The sequence below is a fragment of the Leucoraja erinacea genome, chromosome 29 (assembly GCF_028641065.1).
Source record: "Leucoraja erinacea ecotype New England chromosome 29, Leri_hhj_1, whole genome shotgun sequence".
NCBI lineage: Eukaryota > Metazoa > Chordata > Chondrichthyes > Rajiformes > Rajidae > Leucoraja > Leucoraja erinaceus.
Window position 1 is genome coordinate 8,513,464 of NC_073405.1, and position 24,291 is coordinate 8,537,754.

Below are 24,291 nucleotides of genomic sequence, written 5' to 3' on the forward strand. Positions count from 1 at the left end.
AGAGCCCTTTTGATTGATTGTGGTGGGGGGGAGTGGAGGAGAGTAAGGGCAGGACAAAGCCTGGCGAGTGAAGCCAGAGGAAAGAATGTAGGTGGAGGGGAGCTAAAACTGAAAAATTCAATGTTCATGCTGTTTGGTTGTAAGCTACCCAAGTGGAATGTGAGGTGCTGTTCCTCCAGGTTGTATGTGGCCTCACTCTGGCAATGGAGGAGTCTCGGGACAAGGGGTCAGTATGGGAAGGGGGAGTTAAAATGGCTCCAAACTGGGAGATGCAGGAGGCCTTGCTGGACCGTTTGGCAAACGGTCGCTGAGTCTGTACTTGATCTTGGATTGAAAGTGAAAGCCAATACTTTACAACCCATCAAGGACAAAGTAGAAGATATTGTAAATATGAAGAGACCAGAAAATATGGTAGAGCTCCAATCTTTATTTGAGTGTAAGTCCATACAACCTCAGATTCTTACTGGTTTTGCGATGGTGCTTAAAACGCAAAATGGCTATGGATTAAGTCCAATAGAGACCACATGATATCTGAATAATCTAAGCACCTGTTCCTAACTGGTAATTATAACGAGAAGAACTTTGAAGCTTGTGTGTCATGCCTCAAATTATGGAGCAAGTTCTGTTGCCTGTCACACTGTAAATGAGGGTCTGGAGAAGCCACAGTATTTGTCTTGCACTTTTAAATAAAATTAATATTAAATAGCAACATATTAATTATGCTTAGCTAAAGAGAGGGACAGCTATAATTTTAGTAGTGAAGTTTCACCAGCTTCTCTTTTAAAAAAAAAAAAAAAAAACGTTTCATTTTAATCGCTTTTCTTAAACTCCGTGGCAGTCCAGAATCAACAATTCAAATTGTAAAACCTCGAGGATATAGAAATGGGTCTTCTATTATCCCACCACATCAGTGTTCTAAACAACCTAATTGCTGTTGCTTTATTCATGTGATTAGCTAATATAGGATGAGCGAATATGATTTCTACCTTGCAATCAGATGAGTTGCTAATCACAAATACAGAAACAGCTGAGAAAACAGCAGGATATTTTTCTGAATGTGTGCAAACTCGAACATTGGATGAGGTTGGGATATGTATCCAACCATTTTGCAGCAGAATATTTGATTTGTTCACTAATCAAGAGTGTCTGGAGTCGAGACATAGATTGTCGCCCACAATGTCTTGGGAAGACTGACTTTTAGATGAATTATGCTGGGAATGAACCAGCAGTGTAAATATGAAGGCTATGGCCATAATCTTTGTACTTTGGGAAATGACACATCTTGTGATTTAGTGTCAACATTTTTTCTGTCGAAAACAAGAAATAAAACACTGAAGATACCACTACTAACATGAAGTCCGTGCTTTTGTAGCGAGCTATCAAGTCAGTGGAAAGACAATATATGATGAACAATGGAGCCACTTAGTGTATAGATAGATGAAAAGGGAATAACGTTTAGTGCAAGGTAAAGCCAGCAAAGACCGAACAAAGATAGTCTGTGGGTCAACCAATGAGGTAGATAAAAACATTGAAGATACCATTACCATTTTTGAAAATCGGAACTGATGAATATTTTGGTCCTTAGTATTCATTGTTACTGGAAAACGTGCTGTTGAGATTTGGTTGGTTATTTAACAACTGCAACAGGTGCAGCATCAAACATTTATTATTTCTTGCATACCGTTGTGCTTCTAATAGGTATGTTGCAAAACCTACCTGAATCGTCGATGAGAATCTGCCCCAACCCGTGTGCGCGATTTTGGCGCTGTTTAGAGGGGGCGGGTTTAAAACGCGATTTTTACTAGGCTGTTCCAATCGAAGATGTTCAGCCTAGTAAATCATTAACGAAAAATCGCTGAAAGACCCCGTCGCAAAAGGTATTATTAGTTTTATAGGCCTCGAATAATAGTTATAATAGTTTTAAAATCACTCTCTCAACCCGCGACCTCTCGCAGCCCCAGGGTTTTATAAAGCAAACAATTAAAGGTATGTACCTTATTTTTACATTAAAAGGGGCTTCTTAAGACCCCTTTATACAAAGTTTACTATAGCGAGTAGTTCATTTTGGGCTCTTTATATCCCGCAGTATTTTTCTGGGCATTTGATGGCACAAATCCAGCGCAATGTGAACGTTCTAAACCAGTGCGTTCACAGGAACCCACTAGAAAGCTGATTTAAAATGGACTTTAATTCACAGCAATTGAACACTAAATTCCTTCCATTTGGCCTATAAATTGATATAAATGAGATTTAAAAATCATGTTTTATTGTGAATTATTTGTGAATATTATTTGGACACTTAGGCTATTTAAAAATGTTAATCATTTATTAAGAAATGGATAGATGTTTAGATCTATTAATTGAAGTTTGAAATTAGCTACAATTGGGTAACTAACTAATTATATGCTTTAATTTCAGGTCATCCAAGTAAGATTATTTTATATTTGTTTCAGAATGGTTCAATCTATGATAACTGAAAATTTCATTCAGTTCTCTTAATTTTTAAGAAGGTTATGGGCTTTTGACTGTCCATGATCACAGCTTTTTTGTTATGTCCATAGAAAATCAATAGGGAACAAGATGCTAATTTCCGAGTATGAAAATGGCCATAACTTTTTTTATTACTTAAGATATGAAAGTGAATTAGGTGTCAAATTAAACTTCTTTATGCTTTATCTGATGGGATAAATTGCAGTCTTGATTTTTTTAATCTCAAAATTTTGTAACATTGCTACTTCTAATGGTGCAGCCAAAACAATCTTGTTTTCCTGTGGCAGCCTTGAAGAGTTTTCTAAGATTGTTAGTGATTAACAATGAATCATTAGTTGGGTAACTCTTTGGTGTCATATAACAACACATTCCGACACTGGCTTCAGCCCAGCAATTTATTAAAGCATCTCACACTCTGAAGATGCTTTGAGTTTTTTGCAGTCTGCCTTGAAAGGGCTTGTAGTAGCAGTAGAAACAAAGCCACAATCTCAATTCTTATCCCTAACTCATTGGGAAGAGGTAAAGAGGAAGCAGTTTGGGCAATAAATGAAAAAAAGACATTGGTGATAGGTTCATCTGCAGAAATCAATAATTTCTTGTGTGCATGAGAGGTAAAGTTTGAAGTATCCATCGTAACATCAAGGACAAATTCTGAAATATTGTTAATTTATTCCACGTGATAGACCAAGGGATGCCGCAGGGTAACTGGACCTTTGACCCACCAAGTCCACACCGATCATCAACCACCCACTTGCATTCATATTATTTTATTCTTCTTGCATGAACTTCAACTCTCACCAGATTCGACCACCCCCCCTACACACTAAAGCACAATTTAGAGGCCAGTTAACCTCCCGACCTGCAGTCTTTGGGCTGTGGGAGGAAAACCCGAGCACCCGAAGGGAAACCCACACAGTCACAAGAATGTGCAAATTCTACACAGACAGCACCCGAGGTTGGGATCAACCTTGAATCGCCAGAGCTGAGGCAGCGAGTTGGAATGTTACTTTTTCCAAAATAAGTAATTACAACACCAGAGTACAAGCACTAATGTTGAAATATTTAAGAAGGTCAATTGTGAAATACTTCCACATGGGAAAGCTGTGGTATTTAACCATATAACATATAACAATTACAGCACGGAAACAGGCCATCTCGGCACTACAAGTCCGTGCTGAACAACTTTTTTCCCTTAGTCCCACCTGCGTGCACTCATACCATAACCCTCCATTCCCTTCTCATCCATATGCCTATCCAATTTTTAAATGATACCAACGAACCTGCCTCCACCACTTCCACTGGAAGCTCATTCCACACCGCTACCACTCTCTGAGTAAACATAGACATAGAAACATAGAAATTAGGTGCAGGAGTAGGCCATTCGGCCCTTCGAGCCTGCACCGCCATTTAATATGATCATGGCTGATCATCCAACTCAGTATCCCGTACCTGCCTTTTCTCCATACCCTCTGATCCCCTTGGCCATAAGGGCCACATCTAACTCCCTCTTAAATATAGCCAATCAACTGGCCTCAACTACCCTCTGTGGCCGAGCTTTCCAGAGATTCACCACTCACTGTGTGAAAAAAAGTTCTCCTCATCTCGGTTTTACAGGATTTCCCCCTTATCCTTAAGCTGTGACCCCTTATCCTGGACTTCCCCAACATCGGAAACAATGTGACTGCATGTAGCCTGGACAACCCCTTAAGCATTTTGTAAGTTTCTATAAGAACTTCTAAAGAAGTTCCCCCTCATGTTACCCCTAAACTTCTGTCCCTTAATTCTGAAGTCATGTCCTCTTGTTTGAATCTTCCCTATTCTCAAAGGGAAAAGCTTGTCCACATTACAAGCTTGTCCACATTTGAATGTAAATGTGTACATGATGCGTGTGACATTAGCTGCTCGCCTGCAGTTTGTGGTGTCTCCTAGAGAAAAATGTAATTAGAATTTCCCAGGACTGCAGGACGAGCTTAATGACCACTTCTATATCCTCCACAATGACAACAATATTATAAAATAGGATGTCAAATGTTATTTATGATGTGCCTGACACTAGGCAGAAGATTCATTCTGCAAATGTAATTGAAAAGGAACTTGATGAAGATAAATCGCGTTCCCACTTAAATTTATATATGCTTTTAAATTCCTTTGTTTGATTTAAATTTCTAATAATCATTTTGCATCAATGCTAACACAGTAAAAAAAAAAAATTCAGATCATGACCCTGGTCAGTCATGATAACTAAAATTACTGAACCATAGATCATGAATGTATAAATATATTAGTTATGAGGGTTCATCTTCTACTTGCAGTGCATTCAGAAAGTATTCAGAACCCTTCACTTTTTCCACATTTTGTTACGTTACAGCCTTATTCTAAAATTGATTAAATTAACTTTTCTTTATCATCAACCTACACACATACCCCACAATTAAAAAAGAAAGAAGCAAAAACGGGTGTTTAGAAATTTTTGCAAAGTAATTAAAAATAAATAACTGAAGTATCACATTTACATAAGAATTCAGACCCATTACTCAATACTTTGTTCAGGCACCTTTGGCAGTGATTACAGCCTCAAGTCTTCTTGGGTATGACGCTACAAGCTTAGCACATCTGTGTTTGGATAGTTTCTACCATTCTTCTCTGCATATCCTCTCAAGCTCTATCAGGTTGGATGGGGAGCGTTGATGCACAGCTATTTTCAGGTCCCTCCAGAGATGTTCGATTGGGTTCAAGTCCGGGCTCTGGCTGGGCCACTCAAGGACATTAACAGTCTTGTCACGAAGCAACTCTGGAGCATGTTTTCTTCAAGGATCTCTCTGTACTTTGCTCTGTTCATCTTTCCCTTGACCCTGGCTAGTCTCCCAGTTCCTGCCACTGAAAAACATTCCCACAGCATGACACTACCACCACCATGCTTCACCGTAGGTATTGTATTGACCAGGTGATGAGTGGTGCCTGGTTTCCTCCAGATGTGACACTTGGCATTCAAGCTAAAGAGTTCAATCTTGGTTTCATCAGACCAGAGAATCTTGTTTCTCATGGTCTTGAGAGTCCTTTAGGTGCTTTTTGGCAAACCCCAAGCAGGCTGTCATGTGCCTTTTATTGAGGAGTGGCTTCTGATTGGCCACTCTACCATAAAGGCCTGATTGGTGGTGTGCTGCAGATATAGTTGTCCTTCTGGAAGGTTCTCCCATCGCCACAATGGAACTCTGGAGCTCCGAGTGACCATCGGGTTCTTGGTCACCTCCCCGACCAAGGCCCTTCCCCGATTGCTGAGTTGGGCCGGGCAGCCTGCTCTATGAAGAGTCCTGGTGGTTCCAAAGTTCTTCCATTTAAGAATGACAGAGGTTACTGCTCTTCGGGACCTGCAACGCTGCAGATATTATTTTATATCCTTCCCCAGATCTGTGTCTTGACACAATCGTGTCTCTGAGGTTCCTTTGTCTTCATGGCTTAGTTTCTGCTCTGACATGCACTGTCAACTGTGGGACCTTATATAGACAGGTGTGTGCCTTTCCAAATCATGTACAATAAATTTAATTTACCACTGGTGGACTCCAGTCAAGTTGTAGAAACATCTCAGGAATAATCAATGGAAACAGGATGCACCTAAGCTCAATTTTGAGTGTCTTAGCAAAGGGTCTGAATACTTATATAAATGTGATATTTCAGTTATTTCTTTTTAATTACATTGCAAACATTTCTAAACACTCGTTTTTGCTTCTTCATTCTGGAGTATTGTGTGTAGATTGATGATTAAAAAACCCCCGAAAAAATCCATTTTAAAATAAGGCTGTAACGTAACAATGTGGGAAAGTGAAGGGGTCTGAATACTTTCTGAATGCACTGTATACTTTCTGAATGGTCATTTTTGCTCTATACCAAGGTATTGGAATGCAACAATTGGGTTTTCTGCTTGAAAAATCCAAGGAAGAGTGCACTTGTTAAAATGTTTGCCTATTCATTTTACAATTGTTTTCAATGCTAGTTGGAATTGTAAGGAAATGCATTGACAGGATTTGTATATTTGCCTTGTCAGTTCTCATAGAAACTGAGGGCATCTGAGGACTGTATCAATTTTTGATTCATAACAATTTACTGAGAATCCAGCTGTGATGTTTGGCATTTCCATCAATAGTCAGGATAAGTCTTGGAGCAATGCCGAGGCATCCACTTTTATTTTTCTTAAAGGCAATGGAAGGAAGACTATTATAGACAAGGTGCTAATTTTTTCCTCAATATTGTGCATTTTCATAATCTGCATTATACTTGAGCTTGTTATATTCATTCTTTTTGTACTTTAATTATGGATTGAATTCAATTTTACTTGCAGATGGAGTGTTTAAAACTGGCATTGCCATGTATCCAGCAGTTCAAAAATCAGTACAAATCCTTGGGTCGAGCTCTTGATGCAACCAGGCACAGCCTTCAAGTGAAGAATATACATATGTCAGACGATCCAAGGGAGGACTTGGGTAAGTTTAAGTACTTTTCAAATTCAGATGGATGATGTGGACTATGCAAGAACTTTATGTTTTGTTTCCTTTGATCAAAGTGCAAATATACAGTGCAAACAACAAAACGCATTGAATCATCCCCTTGTGCTTGAAATGATCAACTGTGCACAACGGCATTTATTTTCTCTTTCACTTGAGAGCAAGACGGGATAGTGCCAATTTTAAAAGGTCATGGGTTGTAACCTTTAGCTTTAGGTTTGCTAGTTTGGCATCTAAGACTTGAGAACTAATGGCGTGCAAAGATGTTAGATGTTCATGAAAACTCCTGCCAGCTGCTCTGCAGGTCCTGAGTATGTGGCTTGGGATTCCATCAGGGCTCGTTGCTTCCTGTAGGTTGAATTTCAGGAAGACCAATCTGACATCTGCAACAGTAACTGTGGGTACAAGTAAACTTGAGGCTTTATGGGCAGATGTAATTCCATTGACCTTCAGATCAAAGTGAGCACAGAAGCATTGAGCTTGTTGGTTAAGGATGAGTTCTTGCCAGTGGTGTTGCCCATTCTCTTGCTAGCCTGTTGTTGCAAACAAGCCTTGCTACAATTGACGGCTGTTCTTGGGGTCATCCTGTGACACTAACTTGGGCCGAAATTGCTTGATCCATAGTTTCTACATTTGTATTGTCATCTTTGACATTAATTCTTCTGCGTGCACACTATAATATACAATGTCCGGTATCGTAGCTTTTGCTGTATCTAGCACTCTGATCCGTTTTATGATAAGCATGAATGTTAAACCTTTGCTTTTTACAATATTATTGTATTATTAATTCTTTGATTATTTAGGATAAATAATCAAGTCGTTATTTAATTACTAAAGATAGTAATATATATCTCTTCCAGTATTATTTGTTTGAGGCGGGGGTTCTGTTTCATAGATCACTTCGATCATCTCCATTGGTGGATGCTGAGAGCTATTCAACTTGTGGCATTTTACAGCCAAGTTAAATACATTGCACTGGCCCTTGATACGGTCTTTTACTTTTCTAATATGGGCCACTGGCTGGTGATCAGGGGAAGTATGGGCAGCTGGGTGGTGACTCAGCACAGAAGTATTTTTGCTGAGTCATTGAAAGAGTCCTGTAAATTTCATAAATGTTCTCCTGCATTGCAATTGTCAACCAATTAATATTACATACATTGTTTTTATTTGGTGAAAAGGAGAGAGAGAGAGAGAGAGGGAGGGAGGGGGAGAGAGGGAGGGGGAGAGAGGGAGGGGGGAAGAAAGAAAACAGGTGCACTGCCCTTCATGAAATGTGCCTCTGGTGGTCTGAGTCGTGGAATGGATTTGGCAGAGAAAGCATTAATATAATCTGACACCAGTCAAAAATGCATCCATTTAAATATTATGCAAAGCAACATTCAATTCATGCAAGATCTCCTTTGCTATTTAACAGCATCCACCTGTTTTGATGTTTGATCAAGAATGAGATGCATCGTTGCCTGTTCTATTGGGTTATGACATTTTTATATGTTATTTATTTGATAATGTCAATGGCCAGTTATCAGCCCTTGCCAGTAATGCTGATGGGCAAGCACTTGAGGGCTGACTTTCTGAAGCTTTCACTACTCGGATTCATTCATTACTTGTCATGCTGGCTTCTGAAGGGATATATCATGCATTGGTACAGGTGCACAACCTTTTATCCGGTGTTCCGGAAACCGAAAAACTCAGAAAACCGGCCATTTTTTCCAGATGTGGTCTGCGCACCAAAGCTCGCGTTTGGCGCCAAACTTGACCCGAAACGACCCACGGACAACCCAGGTCTGTACTACTGTAGCGGCTGCCTCCTCCCCGGAGACCGGGGAGACACTTAAACATCTGTAAATCATTGCTTAAATGTTAGTCAGTTAGTTTGGAGGGCTTTAATGTGAAGGGGGGGGGTGAAGGGGTAAACTTTAATTCTTAGTCCCCTACCTGGTCGGAGAGGCGGGGAGCGGTCAATGCCTTACCGGGTCGCTGTGCAGTAAGCTCCGCAGCGCTGTGGCCGGTGGGGCTGCGGGCGGCGCCGGTTGTAGCTCTGACCCCGGCAACTCTACCTCTGGCTGCGAGGCGCTCCAAATCCAGCGCCGCCCGCGACCCGACGCCCGCCCAATGTTGGGAGTCGGCGGTGTCACAGCGCTGGGATACCAGCGGGAAGCAGGCAATGCCTTACTGGGTTGGTAGTCCGGAGCTTTACCGCCTGTCTCAACATTCGCGGAGCGTCGCTATTTGGAGCCGCGCAGCCAGGGGTTTGCCCCCACCTTGCGAGGTTGGGAGTCGCCGACCAGGTAGGTAGGGGACTAAGAATTAAAGTTTCCCCCTAAATAAATGCTGACTTTTATTCAATGATTCTCCCGGTCTCCGGGGAGGAGGGCAGCTGGGGACCTACCTAATCTACGCTAAAAAATCTCTTCCAGCCGAAATCCGAAAATGTCCGAAATCCGACAAGTGTTGGTCCCAAGGCTTTCGGATAAAAGGTTGTGCACCTGAGTTGCTTTACAGTCTCAACCAGAACTGCCCTTTGAGCTCTGGGCCTGTTTATTCTTAGCCAGGCCTCTTCATGCACAGGCCATGTTCATCCCATTGGTCAAGTTTTGATTTAAACCTTAGGTTTAAATGCATATATATTTTTTAATCTAACCAAATACACCATACCATTCTCTTTAATGTAACTCTGCTAATTTAACTTGGAGCTGTTTTGTGGCTGCCTGGGAATTGCTGGTTCAAGGAAAAGAATGTGTAATTTGTTTTAATGAATGAAGTTGGCACAGGAAAAACCAAGTGCTGCTTGCGTTCATCTAAATTTGCTATGGAAGAAGGGGGGTGTTACTACCTACTAAGATGGGTATATAAAATTTCTAGCTGCCAGAGGAGTAGTTAGAGATTTAAACCTTAGGCAAATGTCATATCTAACCAACATTTAAGTACTTTAATGGACAGGATACATGGATAGCTGGTTCAAGGAAAAATGACTGAGAATGGTTGGCAAGGAAAAACCAAATGCAGAATGGAAGAAGGGGGGTGTTACTAACTAGTGTAGAGGAGTGGGATAGCTTTTGGTCGGCATGGGAGGCAAGTTGGGGTGGAACTAGAAGGGCCTTGGTCGGCATTTTGGGCTGAAGGGCCATGCTTTCATGCTCTGATTCTAAGAAGAGAAACAGTTATTCCCTTGTCCTATTTCAGGTGGTTGTATCTTCATAGACTTACGAATGTCCTCCTTTGCAGAAAATCTAAAAGTTCATCTTCGGACCACAGAGCAGCTTCTTGATGTTGGAATAGATAAAGATTATTCCAAAGCTTTGGCGGAAAATAAGGAGCTTGCGGAGACTGTTGAAAACACAGATAAAGAGATAAAAAGGTATTGGTGTACAATCTTTTTCCAATTTGTTTAAAGTTATCCTGTGCCATTCACTGATCCCTTTATCTACTGTAAGATGGCTCAACATAAAGTGTAGCTAAATTTAGTTGACTTGTATCCAAACTTTAAAGTGCAGCGTGGTTGTGTGTTCTCTTTCAAACTTCTGTATATATCTCTTCTGATCACAGTCTTATTTGAAAATGTTTAGCTTTGGGTGATATTGTTGGTGGCTTAATGCAGTCCAATAAATTCAGCAGGAGTTGACTATTCAGTTATGGTGATACACAAAACAGCTTGACTTTAATTGTAACATTTGCAGCCACGATTTGTTTTGAGATGCAGTTATGAATAGCAAAATGGTCACTCCATCAGGCAGCTGACATTGAGTTTTCTTGATGGTAGATATGACTTTGTATTCTGCTTGAATTAATTACTATATTTAGGACCCTTTGATGTTAAAGAGTAAGATGGCAAATGGTGTGCAATGGAAAAGTTCATTGTTATTTTCTAAGTTAAACCACGCAGTATTTCTCAAATATGAGGGAGAAAGGTTGTATTTAGAACGTCTGCAATTGTTATCAACCATCTTGCATTAGGAAAAAGTATGAAATTTGAGTGTTATTTTTGACAAGATTCTGGATTTTATTTGAATAGTTAATCCTCTAAAATATTGTAGATGATTCTGCTCAGTAGAGTTAAATGACCTTTGATCATATTGAATGGCGGTGCAGGCTTGAAGAGCCGAATGGCCTACTCCTGCACCTATTTTCTATGTTTCTATGACCTCCATACAGTTCCCATTGCTGGTTAGGAGCCTAAGTGGATATTTCTCTTGGCTGCTCCATAGCTTGTTTTATAGAAGACAAGGGCTTTTCAATTGGAACTCTCACTTTTGAATTTTGAGGGAGATTATCAAAGATTAAACATTTGCTTTCAAGTTCATGATCGAGTGAGCTATATCTGCTGCTGTTTTCTAATCAGGAATATCTATGCACCACAGCACAGCCTATTCTGAATGAATTCTGCTTCTCTGTAGTTTGTAACGGGTATGATAAAACTGCACATTTACAATTGATACGTATATACAAGGATTCTAATTTAAAAATAATGGTTTTCATCACATTACTTTGTAAATCTGTAGAATTTGTTACTTTTTTAAAATTGACTTTGCACCATAAATGCAGAGATTACAAAAACAACTTGTTGGCATTTACCTCATCAACCCTAGTGTCATGATTGATATCACTCTAGACAATCAAGTAACTGGCCTTGTCAATTAAATCCTCAAGCTTAATATTTGCTCTTAATTTTAGTACAAACTAACGTGCTGGAAAAATATACCAAAATCCATGGAATATGAGGATATCCCACTGTGTGAGCTAACACCCTTGTGTAGCAATCACAATAATACTTTATTAGCCAAGTATGTTTTGCAACATGCGAGGAATTTCATTTGCCAAGTCAGTCATACAAATAAAAAGCAACGGAACACAAAATACATTTTAACATAAATATCCACCGCAGTGACTCCGCATTCCTCACTGTGATGGAAGACGGAAAAAAAAGTTCAAATCTCTTCCCTGACCTCTCCCGCGGTCAGGGGCCTCGAGCCCTCCGTTGATGGGACAATCTTGACTCCCACAGTCGCCAGTGTTTTGGCTCTCCACATCGGGACGATCAGCTCCTGCATCGGGGGATGTCAGCTCCCCTGCACCGGCGATCGGCCCCTGGGTCAGGGCTGGTCGAGCCTCTGTGTTGTTGAACAATGCAATGTATACAGTTATATAATTCACAGTGGTTATGCAATACACTTTTGCTTATATAGTATGCACTGATAAAGAAATTTCCCCCTTCAGAGTGGTTGAGACGGGTGCTGAGTTGAAGCTATTTGTGCTTTCTTTTTAAAGAAAAAGTGAGCGACGCCAAAGCATTTCTGCCTGGGCTCATCTTAATAATAAGTATAGAACAGCAAGTAATGCCTCCCTCCACTACCAACACATCCATTTCAGTGACCTAGACTACTGTGGAACAGTAAAACCAGTTCCATCTCCATCAGACCGGCTGCCCTTTTTGCAATTGCAAGAAATACAGCACTGGCCATTTACCACTTCTGTCCCTGCTCCAAGACCCCATTAACGTCAAGAGCCGAGTTAATGGTGTTTCATCGTCATATGTCTGACATATGACTGGGCTTGACTCTTGTAATAACAATGGAACAATTTATTAATTGCGTGCAGCAGTGTAAATGGCAAGTAAACACACCACTCGTAGATAACATAATTAACCAAAAAATCAAATTTAAAAACCTGAAGGTTTTGGTGCAGCCACGACGGTTCATAGCTGTTTTTGAACCGGGAGGTCACTGGGACACCGAGAGGCAGGAGTGAAATGAGAGCGTGGCCAGGGTGGTGTAGAATCTTGATTATGTTGTCTGCCTTTTAGAAGCAGTGTCTCCTCTAGATCTTTAAGATGGTGGGCAGGTCGGTACCTGTGGTGGACTAGACAATTTCCACTACTTTTTGTAATCTCCTTTGTCCCTGGGCGATTGAGTTGCTGAACCAGACAGTGATACGACCTGTCGATGTGCTTTGACTATATACAGGTTTGAGTCAATAAGACATGTCCCAGGTAATGATTCTATTTACTTGTACTACCAGTGCTCACTGTGGTTTATTTTGGAAATTTAACATTGACTAATTCCTCTATCGGGTATCTTTCTTCCAAAGAAACTTTAATTCTCATGCCATTTGCCGTTAGGCCTTTGTCTTAGCCCTCTCAGACTATTCTTATTAAGCCCAATTATGTTTGAGAAATGGAACTGCCTCTTTTAATTAGGCACACATTCCTGCCTTGTATCACGTGCATTGCTATAATTTCCTCTTGTAATTTTGGATTTCACATGTTGTCTTCCATGTACATCTTTTGCCAGATCTTCCTTCTGTAATTCACCAGGCTTTGCGACCCCCTTTCGGCTTGTACAAGCGCCCCTTGTATTGGTCAGTCTCTCCTGACCTCCATTCTATCACTGATCTCTCTAACTTTTCTCCGTAACTTAAAACTTCCTCCAGCTTTTCCACTTGCTGATTTAAGGTCATCAAATGAAACTTTAACTAACTACTTTTCCTAACTCCACGAATGTTGATTGGTATTCTGACCACTTTCTAATTTTTATTTGTGGACCAATGAATATGGAAAAATACTTTAGCCAGTGCTAAGCTCTGAAATTGTTCTGATGTAAAATATTATTTGATTCTTAAATGTACACGATCCTGGCAGTAATATCCATGCTGATCAAATGGTTTTGGTTCTGTAAAGATGTTTGGCAAAGTGTTAGGTCTAGAGTAACAAGTTAACATTTGTGGCATTGGTCTGCATTGAGCCTGAAACGTCAGTACTCGTCTCCAAATTATGTTTGTTGAACACTATGTCTGATGTAAATATATTGAATTTCTGTCATCAAAGTGCTGATTTTATCTTCACACCGAAGCTGCAATTGATTTATAAATCCTGCTCTTGCGGTTTCATAAAAGATAACGATAGCATAGCGATACAAAAGCTGCGTTAAACCACAATATAAATTAACAATTTTCTTTGGTAGGTGACTGTATTGATGCTGCTCACCCCCAGTTATTGAACTGAGGGAAACATGTGTAGCAATCCCCCCCCCCCCCCCCCCCCCCCCTCGTCTGTTAGCTGCCTTGCTTTCCCCTGCCCCTCTGCTCTTTCAGCATTCTTTTCTTACCCCTGCCACCATCAGGCTGAGGGAACACCACCTATCCATGTTCTTGAGGGATGCTATTTGACCTGCTGAGCTATTCCAGCACTTGGTCTGTTTTAAACAAGTGGAAGTTGTGTAAGAAAGAACTGCAGATGCTGGTTTAAATCGAAGGTAGACACAAAATGCTGGAGTAACTCAGCGGGACAGGCAGCATCTCAAGAGAGAAGGAATGGGTAATGTTTAGGGTCGAAACCGTGCACACAGTTGACTATCCTGATGATGCTTGTTATCTTGGACTTCTCTGTTTTAAAAAAAAATGTTAATACCGGGACAAGTTGCTAAAATGTTACCAATATTTGTGAAACTTTATCGTTTGGCATCAAGTGATGCATTCTGTAGAGAATGGGGGAACTTTGGAGAGCGAGTGGCTAAAATAGGCAAATTGCTATATTTCCCTCCCTGAAGTTGTAACCGTTTATAAATTTTCCTGATATTTGACACACATCAATGATATTGAAAGTGGTGCTGATTTGTTTCTTTCAGCATTACATCAGCCTACTATCTGTGTGTGCCCCAGGGCAATGCACAGTTCTACAATGAACACTTCTAGCTCACCATCTCAGTTGCTTGCTTGGTGTGAAAATGTTTTTTTGTTTTTTTTAGGAGAATGTATGTCTGATCCTTTGACTAGGTTATCTTGTTATATTTTGAAACCAAATTATTTTTACTTTTTCAGCTTTTCCAGGAAGATTGATGAATTGGCCTCTTCCACCAGCAGAGAGACTGTACTTCACCAAGTATTAGATGAACAAGATTTGGGGATGGATGTCTTGGCATTGGGAATTTTCAAATAGGCCACTCCCCTGCATTCATTGCATATATGCAACATGCTAAATATCACTCACCTGTTAATTTTACAAATGCACGATGCACAGAATAAAGAAATCATTAAATAAATGATCTCTATTTTGAAATTATTTTGAATTTGACAACCACTGTTTATTGTAATGAACGTGTGCTTTTTGTGATATAGAGCAATGACCTGGATGTAAAAGTTTGATGTATATTAACAGCTTGGATGCAAGCCAGACGGGTTGATTAGTAAGTTTGCAGATGACACCAAGATTGCTGGGTCGCCAACAGTGAGTAAAGGCTGTCAATATGTACAGCGGACATTAGCTCAGATGCAGAAATGGGCGGCTGTATGGCAGATGGAGTTTAATCCGAGAAAGTGTGAGGTGCGGCACTTTGGGCGGTCATATGCAAGGGAAAATGTACAATTATTGGCATGACCCTTGATAGCAATGTACAGAGGGATCTTGGTGTCTGAGTCGGTAACTCCCTCAAAGTGGAAACACAACTATACAGTGTGGTAAAGAAAACATATGGTATGCTTGCTTTCATAGGTCATGGCACTGAGTACGAGTCAGGATGTTGACAGTTCTTTGGCTAAGCCACATTCTGAGTATAGTGTGCGGAGCTGGTCGCCCCATTACAGGAAGGATGTGTTAACTTTGGAAAGGTCACAGAGGTGGTTTACCAGAATGATGCCTAGATTGGGAGGGTTTTAGCTACAGGAAGAGCTTGGACTGTTTAGGATTGTTTTCTCGGGAAAGCCAAAGGTTGTAGGGAGAACTGATGGAAGTATATAAATTTCGAGAGGCATAGTTGGGATAGACAATCAGAATTGTTTTACATAGGATGGAAAAGTCTAGTATTAGGGCATTGCTGTAAGGTGAGAAGGGCAAAGTTTAAAGGAGATGTGTGGGGCAAATTGTCTTGCACAGGGTGATGAGTGCCTGGAACGTGTTACCAGAGGTGAGTGGTTGAGACAAATGTTATAGTGGCATTTAAGAGACTTTAGGATAGGCATATGGATATTGAGGAAATGGAGGAATATGTACTATGTGCAGGCAGATAAGAGTTTGTCTTGGTGTCCTATTCAGCATAGATCTTGTGCCAAAGGAGCTGTTCTTTACTGTTCTATGTTCAATGGATGACAACCAGTTCTCTGAATTTTGTTCTCTTAATATTTTTACCTCAACAGGTAAAAAGTTCATTCATAACAAGCTCTAGTTGGAAATTGTTTTGAAATGAATATTTTGAGGGATTGTGTTTGGCATACTTGCTAATTGTTTTGATACTCTGCTTTTGAACAAAATAATGATTGGAAATTATAATATTTTTTAGGATAAATCCTGTTCTGGGAATTTTTTTTAAATTATACAGCAATGCTAAATCCCCACGAGGGTGTCTGTCTAAGCTATAAACATCTGTTTTGCAATTCAATTGGGCCCCGACAGAATAATCAATTCCACCAGTCGTGCACTATAAGGTTTTAGAAGAAATTGCTGTTTTCTCAACTCATTAAAAGTAGTTCCCCAACTTGCAATAAAGCAGTTTTATTCCCGTGCTGCGTATCATTAAAGATTACTTATAGTAATTACATCTTTGCTTGCACTTAAGTGTAGTTTTGAGGATTGGTATGAATCCTGAAGTTCTTAATGGTTTTATAAATTCTCCTATTTTTCCAAGTTGTCTCCTTTTTCCACTCGACAGAGAAAACACAACCAGAGGTCACCTTTCGACTTCTGATTCTGCATTGCCGATCAGCTGTTTGACGAGGGCTAATGTGCTTTTGCTTTGTTTTTCTTGCCTTTGGCATTATACCTGATCTCCAGTGTGTCATCGTGGGCAAGTGCAAAACTCAAAGGTTCTTTTTTTGACGTTATTGCAAATGGAATATTGCAATGCACCTGGTTATCCTTCCATAGGCTGCATGGTGTGTATTGGCACAACTCTCTGCTGAAGACTGAAATGGAAGATGGTCTACTGCCAAACATAATTATTTAATTGTAAGATGCCAGTTCTGTTCTTTTTCCAATGTGTCCATAAATAGCCAAGAGGATCCTTTGCGATTGTATTTTTTTTTTTTTTTTTTTTTTCCCAACCTTTCTCAAGTTGTGAATTTTGGAATGCATTGTCTAGGGGATGGAACAGTTGCTACAGCAGCAGAATCTAAATGTCACTCCATCATTCATCAAATATGTTTTGTTTATTCACAGATATGAACATCACTAAAAAGAATAGTGTGTTGCCCATCCCTCAATGCCCTTGAGAAGCTAGATGCACTGAACCCCTGCAGTATCTCTGGCGAAGGTGCCTTCACAATGTTGTTCAGTTGGAGCTTCCAGGATTTGGATCCAGCCATGATGAAAGGGTAGTGGTATAGGGTGACACAGTGGTGCCTCGCATCACTAGATTCTCTGAGGTGCTATCTGCATGGAGACTGCACATTCTTCCTGTGACCGTGGGTTCCCGTCGGGTGATCCCACATCCTGAAAATGTGTAGAAAGTGGAATAACATTGAACTAGTGTGAATGAGTGATCGAAGATTGGTGGGGCTGTTTCCATGCCGATGGTGTTCCCATGTGATTGCTACTCTTCATGGATAGAATATGAGAGTTGCAATTGGAGCTCCCTGAGCCAGTAACTGTAGCCATGGTGTGCCAGTGTAGGAAAATAATGTTTTGGAATGTCTATGTGATGTCAACCAAGCTACTTTGTCCCAGATGCTATTGAGCTGGTCAAGTTGTGCTAAAAGTGCAGTCATCCAGTTAAATGTGGAGTATGCTGTCAATGCTGTGATTTGCACATTGCATATGGTGGAAAGGGTTTGGGGTGTCAGGATCTCCATTGTTGAATACTGAGTTTCTGTTGTGTAACAATGGGGGACATGATCTTGCTAAAATCACATACGTCAGGCCATTGTTCATCGCCAGCTACTAGTGTTCAACACCATCATCCCCTCCAAATTGGTCACCAAGTTCAGGAAACAATCTCTGTAATACCATTGCAACTGGATCCTCGACAACTTCATCAGCAGAAGGCAATCGGTACAAATTCAAGATTAAATATAATTGTCGCATGTACCAATTAAGGTACAGTGAGATTTGAGTTACCATACAGCCATACCAAGTAAAAAGCAAAAACACACACACAGCACATCAAATAAAGTTTAACATAAACATCCACCACAGTGCGATCAACATTTCTCACTGATGGAAGGCAATAAAGTTCGGTCATCTTCCTCCTTTGTTCACCTGTGGTCGGGGTCTTTGAATGGGACCATTGCCGATGGTCCGCTGTTCAAGCCCTCTCCTCGGGATGATCGAAACTCCGGCGTCAGGACTGATCAGAACACTCCGTGGCATGGAGCTCCCGAGTCAGCCGCTGCTTTGGTGCTAAAGTCCACAGGCCCCACGATCGGAGCTCCAACACTGGCGATCCTCGGCAAGAGATCCCAGGCTCCATGATGGTAAGTCCGTGCTGCACCCGTGACTTGAAGCTCCGGGCCGTTCTCCAGGAAAGGCCATACCACGTTGTAGGTGGCAAAGGTGGGGTGGAGATGCAACACGGAGAAAAATCACATCTCCGTCAAGGTGAGTGCCCGAAAAAAGTTTCCCCCAATCTATAACCCCCCCACCCCCTTGCACCTCTCACATAAAACATGCCAAGTCATTAAAACAAACATTCATGACATATGCAAAATAATAAAAACAGAAGGGACAAGACAGACTGCTGGCGAGGTGGCCATTGTGGGTGCAATCTGGTGGCAACGATACATCCTCCTTGATAACCACAGCACAAGGACAATTCAAGGCAATGTGTTCAGTCCCCTGCTTTACTTGTTCTAGACCGATGCCTATAGCCGCAACTCCATCTTTAAATTCGCTGACAGCACCAGCATTGTTGGACAAATTACGGATAGTGACGAGTCAGTATAGGAGGGAGATCAATCATCCGTTTGGTGCCAGAGCAACAACTATGCACCCAATGTCAGTAAGATAAAGGGATTGGTTCTCTTCAGAAGAGGAAGGCTAAGAATCCATAAGCCTGTCTTCATTGGGTCGGTGGTGTAGGGTCAACAACTTCAAGTTGCTGGGCATGCATATCTGTCCTGGACCTAGCACATTGATCCAATGGTAATGAGAGCCCATCGATGTCTATTTCTTTAAAAGATTAAGGAGATTTAGTTTGTCAATGAATACTCTCTTAAGTACCTGCAGCTGTATGGTAGTGAGCATATTGACTGGTTGCAACACAGCATGGTTTGGCAACTCAAATGCCCAGGAACAAAGTAGATTACAAAAAGTGATGGATGGGACCCGGTCCATCACACGGACTGATCTTCCTACCATTCAAGGGATCTATCGGAGGCACTATCTCCAAAAAGGCAGTCAACGTCATCAAGGACAACACCACCCTGGCCACTCTCATTTCACTCCTGCCATTTGAAAGAAGGTATAGGAGTCTGAAGACTGAGACCTACAGCAAACATCAATCTTCCCACCAGGCTATTGAACATTACAAACGCCAACTAATGTTCGACCTACACACTGTCTTGATTGCACTAGGGACTTTAGGGCTTTGCTTTATCTTGCATTAAATTGGTGTGGTTTTTAGGCATTAAATTTCACTTCTGTTTCGGTAGATATAACAATAAAAACTCTCTTGACTCTGTATTCATGTGACTAATACAACTAAGTTTTATGTCAATGTTAATCCCCAGGGTGTGACAGAAATTTGCCAATACGATTGCTGTTGAATATTTAGTATCTCGTAAGTAATACTTCCTCCCAGCTTCTGTAACGAGCCATGAACTCACTTTGTTGGACTATAACTAGTCAAGACTGGGAGCAACACAACTCAAACTTGTCCAAAGTTTATTGAACCTAAGTAACTATATTGTAATGCAAAACATGACAAATAATACAAAATATTACAAACTACAAAAGGCTAGTCGGATAATCATATAAGTAATGTAGCAATTTGAAGAATCATATAAAACTTTTATATTTTAATGATCTTGTACACCTTTTATTTCTTGGCAAACTTTGGTTCCCATTTAATTATCTCTGAACGATTCTGGATGCAGCTCCCCCTGGTTTTGGTCCCTATCTGTTTAGCATGATTGGACGTATCCATAGACTTTTTTAGCAAAACTGCCCATATTTGACCCGTTAACCAACTCATAATACAACTGAATCACTGCCGTGATCATTGATAGCTTTTGTTTCTTTGTCCCTTCCATAACCAGCTCTGAGCTGATACACATGGCAGACATTCCATGTACAGACTCTTTCCAACTCTTTCTAACATAGAAACATAGACATAGAAAATAGGTGCAGGAGTAGGCCATTCGGCCCTTTGAGCCTGCACCGCCATTCAATATGATCATGGCTGATCATCCAACTCCGCATCCCATACCTGCCTTCTCTCCATACCCCCTGACCCCTTTAACCACAAGGGCCACATCTAACTCCCTCTTAATTATAGCCAATGAACTGGAGCAAAGGATGCGATTCCAATGTCACAGTTTACTTTGTGAAAGAAGTGAGCATTTCTTGTTGCAACTTGTATCCCACTTTCTTTTAACTGACCATTGGGTAGAATTTTCATCAACGTTGGGCAATTAAGCTTTAAGCTTCACCACGAACTTCCACCCTGCCCTCAAATTCACCTGGACAATCTCTGATACCACCCTCTCCTTTCGTGATCTCACTGTCTCAGTTATATTGTCCCCTCCATAATGTTTGGGACAAAGACCCATCATTTATTTATTTGCCTCTGTACACAATTTGAGATTTGTAATAGAAAGAATTACATGCGGTTAAAGTGCACATTGTCAACTTTGAATAAAAAGGTCATTTTTATACATTTTGGTTTCACCATATAGAAATTACAGCTGTGTTTATACATGGATTGGATTGCCTCAGCGCAGAGGGAGAGCAAGGAGGGAAGAGACAATGACTTTGGGACTTAAACTGTGTTGAGTGTTTGTTATTTATTCTATGATATGACTGCAGGCTAAACCATTTTGTTGCACTGAAAAGTGCAATGACAATAAATTGAATCAAATCAAATCAAATAGTCCCCCCATTATGTCACCATAATGTTTGGGACACATGGCTTCACAGGCGTTTGTAATTGCTCTGGTGTGTTTAATTGCCTCCATAATGCAGGTATAAGAGAGTTCTCAGCACCTAGTCTTTCCTTCAGTCTTTCCATCACCTTTGGAAACTTTTATTGCTGTTTATCAACATGAGGACCAAAGTTGTGCCAATGAAAGTCAAAGAGGCCATTATGAGACTGAGAAACAAGAATAAAACTCTTAGCGAAGTATCAGCCAAACCCTAAGGGCCTGTCCCACTTGGCTGTCATTTACACGACCTGGTAGCGTGTGGGTGGTGCGGGCGGGCGCGTGGCGTGGAGGAGTGTGGAGTTGCGCGCGGTATCGCGCAGTGCTCCAGGATTTCGTTCTGCACAAACTTTTCGCGTGCCACCGGCCTGTCGCATAAATGACGGTCAAGTGGGACACCCTGGCGCGGCGTGGTGTCTCACCTCCAACAGTAGCAGAAGCAGGGAAGCGATCGTGGGGCTCACGGCCGTTGCGCGCATCCGAATCCCCCCCCCCCCCCCCCCCCCCAGAGCGGGGCCAGAGACGATTGGAGATAGACACAAATAGCAGGATTAAATAACTCAGAATTACTCCTGCATATTGTGTCTATCTTCAAATGATGTCACGCGCTCCAGACGGCTGTGCGGACGCATGATGACTTGCGCGACCCTCGTGCGTCAGTCACTACTGGCCTGTCGCATAAATGACGGCCAAGTGGGACAGGCCCTTTAGGCTTACCTAGGGACGACAGATGGCACAATGGGCTAAGTGTTCGGCTGGCGACCGGAAGGTAGCTGGTTCAAATCCCGCTTGGAGTGCATATTCTCTATAATAAAGAAAAATCTCAAACACCTGTCGACGGATCAGAAATACTCTTGAGGAGTCGGGTGTGGATTTGTCAATAACCACTGTCCGCAGAAGACTTCATGACTAGAAATGCAGAGGCTACACTGCAAGATGCAAACCACTGATTAGCCACAAAAATAGGATGGCCAGATTACAGTTTGCCAAGAAGTACTTAAAAGAGCAGCCACAGTCTGGAAAAAGGTCTTGTGGACAGATGAGATGAAAATTAACATATCAGAGTGATGGCAAGAGCAAAGTATGTAGGAGAGAAGGAACTGCCCAAGATCCAAAGCATACCACCTCATCTGTGAAACACAGTGGTGGGGGTGTTATGGCCTGGGCATGTATGGCTGCTGAAGGTACTGGCTCGCTTATTTTCATTGATGATACAACTGCTGATGGTAGTAGCATAGTGAATTCTGAAGTGTATAGACACATCCTATCTGCTCAAGTTCAAACAAATGCCTTAAAACTCATTGGCCGGCAGTTCATTCTACAGCAAGACAATGATACCAAACATACTGTTAAAACAACAAAGGAGTTTTTCAAAGCTAAAAAATGGTCAATTCTTGAATGGCCCAGTCAATCACCCGATCTGAACCCAATTGAGCATGCCGTTTATATGCTGAAGAAAAAACTGAAGGGGACTAGCCCCCAAATCAAGCAGAAGCTAAAGATGGCTGCAATACAGGCCTGGCAGAGCATCACCAGAGAAGACACCCAACAACTGGTGACGTCCATGAATCGCAGACTTCAAGCTGTCATTGCATGCAAAGGATATTCAACAAAACGCTAAACATGACTACTTTCATTTACATGACATTGCTGTGTCCCAAACATTATGGTGCCCTGAAATGGGGGGACTGTATAAACACAGCTGTAATTTCTACATGGTGAAACCAAAATGTATAAAAGTGGTCTTTATTAAAATCTGACAAGGTGCACTTTAACCACATGTGATTTTTTTTTTTTCTATTGCAAATCTCAAATTGTGGACTACAGAGGCCAATAACTAAATGATGGTTCTTTGTCCCAAACATTATGGAAGGCACTGTAGGTGATAGACTATCAACTGACGTCTAATAAAACGAGGACTCTCTCCCTACGGGATCTACCTACACCTGGTTATTTAAAAATCAGCATGCTTCCTAGATATACTTGATAAAATGTTTCAGGTATTAGCTAAGTTTTGTAAGTATGTAGTGTTTATTACCCTTTATTATACAATAATCTGGATCCAAAGGCCAACATCCCATTAGCCAATCTGATTATATCTCACAGCGCCACAGAGCCAGGTTTGATCTTGACTTTGGGTGCTGTCTGTGTGGAGTTTGTCCATTGTTCTTGTGACCGAGAGTTTCCTATGGGTGCCCTGGTTTTCTCCCACATCCCACAGATGTACAGGTTCATAAGTTCTTAAGGCATAGGAACAAAATTATGCTATTTGGCCCATCCTGTCTACTCTACCATTCAATCATGTCTAGTCTATTTTTGCCTCTCAACCCCATTCTGCCTTCTCCCCATAACCTTTGACACCCTTACTAATTAGGAATATGTCGATCTCTGCTTTAAAAATAGTTTAATCGGCCTCTGTAAATTGCCCCTGATTGCTCCTGTGGGAAGTGAATGCTTAGGTGGGATAACATGGAACTAGCGTGGGTTGACAAAAGTGCTGGAGAAACTCAGCGGGTGCGGCAGCATCTATGGAGCGAAGGAAATGGGCAACGTTTCGGTCCGAAACCCTTCTTCAGACTGGGTTTCTGAAGGCCCGAAACGTTGCCCATTTCCTTCACTCCATAGATGCTGCCGCACCCGCTGAGTTCCTCCAGCACTTTTGTCTACCTTTGATTTTCGAGCATCTGCAGTTCCTTCTGGAACCAGTGTGAATGGGTGGTTGATGGTCAGCATGGTCTCGGTGGGTCAAAGGGCCTGTTTCCATGCTGTATCTCTAAATGAAACGAATCCTTGCATTAGCCTACTGCGGTGAACGCAGTTTTAATGGTTGCTTTCAAAAAAGAATTCAATAAATATTTGCAGCAGTAAAAATGTAATCTTTTAGAACAAGGTACAAAATAATGGAATAGCTCAATTAAAAAGCTGATACAGGTGCTGTTGTTTTTCACATGGTTTCATTCTAATCTAGGCTTGGCATGTCACATTGTTATCCCTGTATTGCCCCAAAGTTATGAACACATTTCTGCAATTAAACCTGGAACCACTAGTTCCAAGCTCTTGCAGTTGGCCATCCTTCCTAAAATTGGCCATGTGTAAAAATGCAGTGACATCTTTTTAAACTTTAAATGTGTGTTTATTTTAATGCATGTTGAGGCTCATTGGATTTGCCATTTAATTTAAAAAAAACACTTGAGCCCATGATGCCATGGGTTAATGGCCTCAATGGAATTTATAACGTGCAGGT

At 41.3% G+C, this 24,291-nt stretch overlaps 1 protein-coding gene across 1 annotated transcript in view; it reads left to right on the top strand.

Moving 5' to 3' along the window:
• Window positions 1-15,022, top strand: part of haus8 (HAUS augmin like complex subunit 8) — a 281,932-nt gene extending 266,910 nt beyond the window's left edge. The window contains exons 12-14 of the mRNA XM_055658524.1: window positions 6,827-6,968; window positions 10,215-10,347; window positions 14,802-15,022. Coding sequence (XP_055514499.1) covers window positions 6,827-6,968; window positions 10,215-10,347; window positions 14,802-14,919 — 393 coding nt within the window. The 3' untranslated portion in view covers window positions 14,920-15,022. The remainder of the gene's footprint in view (window positions 1-6,826; window positions 6,969-10,214; window positions 10,348-14,801) is intronic.
• The last annotated feature ends 9,269 nt before the right edge of the window (window positions 15,023-24,291 follow it).